Source organism: Lontra canadensis, unplaced genomic scaffold (assembly GCF_010015895.1).
Source record: "Lontra canadensis isolate GAN:19392208 unplaced genomic scaffold, GSC_riverotter_1.0 scaffold3230, whole genome shotgun sequence".
Classification (NCBI taxonomy): Eukaryota; Metazoa; Chordata; class Mammalia; order Carnivora; family Mustelidae; genus Lontra; species Lontra canadensis.
This window is the reverse complement of record NW_022634214.1, coordinates 1254-1956: the sequence shown is the minus strand read 5'-3', so window position 1 is coordinate 1956 and position 703 is coordinate 1254. Positions and strand designations below refer to the sequence as shown.

Genomic DNA, 703 nt, shown 5'->3' with positions numbered 1-703 from the left:
AATGTATTTTTCACAATTTTTTAAAAGTTCAAGATTATTTTTTTTAATTAGAGGATTTTTAATTTCGGAGTCTTTTGAGAAAGCAAAATGAGTGCAACACAAACCAGAAGATCTAATTAATAAATTTAACAACAAGCCGAAGTAATTTTGTTACATTAAGTAACCCATTTATTATAGGCTAGCAGTGTCTCAAATGCTGGAGCTTCTACTGCTCTTTCAACTCCTTCAGCCTTATGATGGCCAACTTTACTGTGACTGCAGAAGTGGCATTGTACGTCCAGGCAACACCAGCAACGGTTTTCATGCAGGAGCCGCAGCGCCAGATCCCCACAGCTCGTCTTCTCATCTTGGTTTTGCCACAAAAGGAGCAAGTGTACTTAGCATGCTGCTTTATTTCAATCTTCAGCATTTTCCCGAGGGAGGCATCGTAACAGGTTCCATATTTACCCGCAGTTCCAACCTTCTTGGTGCGTTTAGCCATGTTGCTGCAAACTAGGTCTGAGCCAAGAGAGCAAAGTTCAAGATTATGGAGATAGAATTTTCGTTAAGGTCTATGAGTCCTTCCAAACTCATACTGTTAGGGAACCACGACAACAGACGACAAAATTTTCATCACCCGCTAAACCCGAAGTGCTCTGAGAGGTAAAGCCCTTCTCTCAACCCCAGACACCGGGGACCACTGATCTGCTGTCCGTCCCTATGG

General features: G+C 42.4%; 1 protein-coding gene across 1 annotated transcript; it reads right to left on the bottom strand.

Annotated features, from left to right (window-relative positions):
• Positions 1–205: 205 nt before the first annotated feature.
• Positions 206–481, bottom strand: LOC116863802 (60S ribosomal protein L37a-like). The gene has a single exon (XM_032851143.1). The coding sequence runs from the start codon at positions 479–481 to the stop codon at positions 206–208; it is 276 nt and encodes a 91-aa protein (XP_032707034.1).
• Positions 482–703: the final 222 nt, after the last annotated feature.

What these genes read in the sequence shown, in the direction of transcription:
- LOC116863802 (XM_032851143.1), bottom strand. Translation starts at nt 481, where the DNA reads ATGGCTAAACGCACCAAGAAGGTTGGAACTGCGGGTAAATATGGAACC.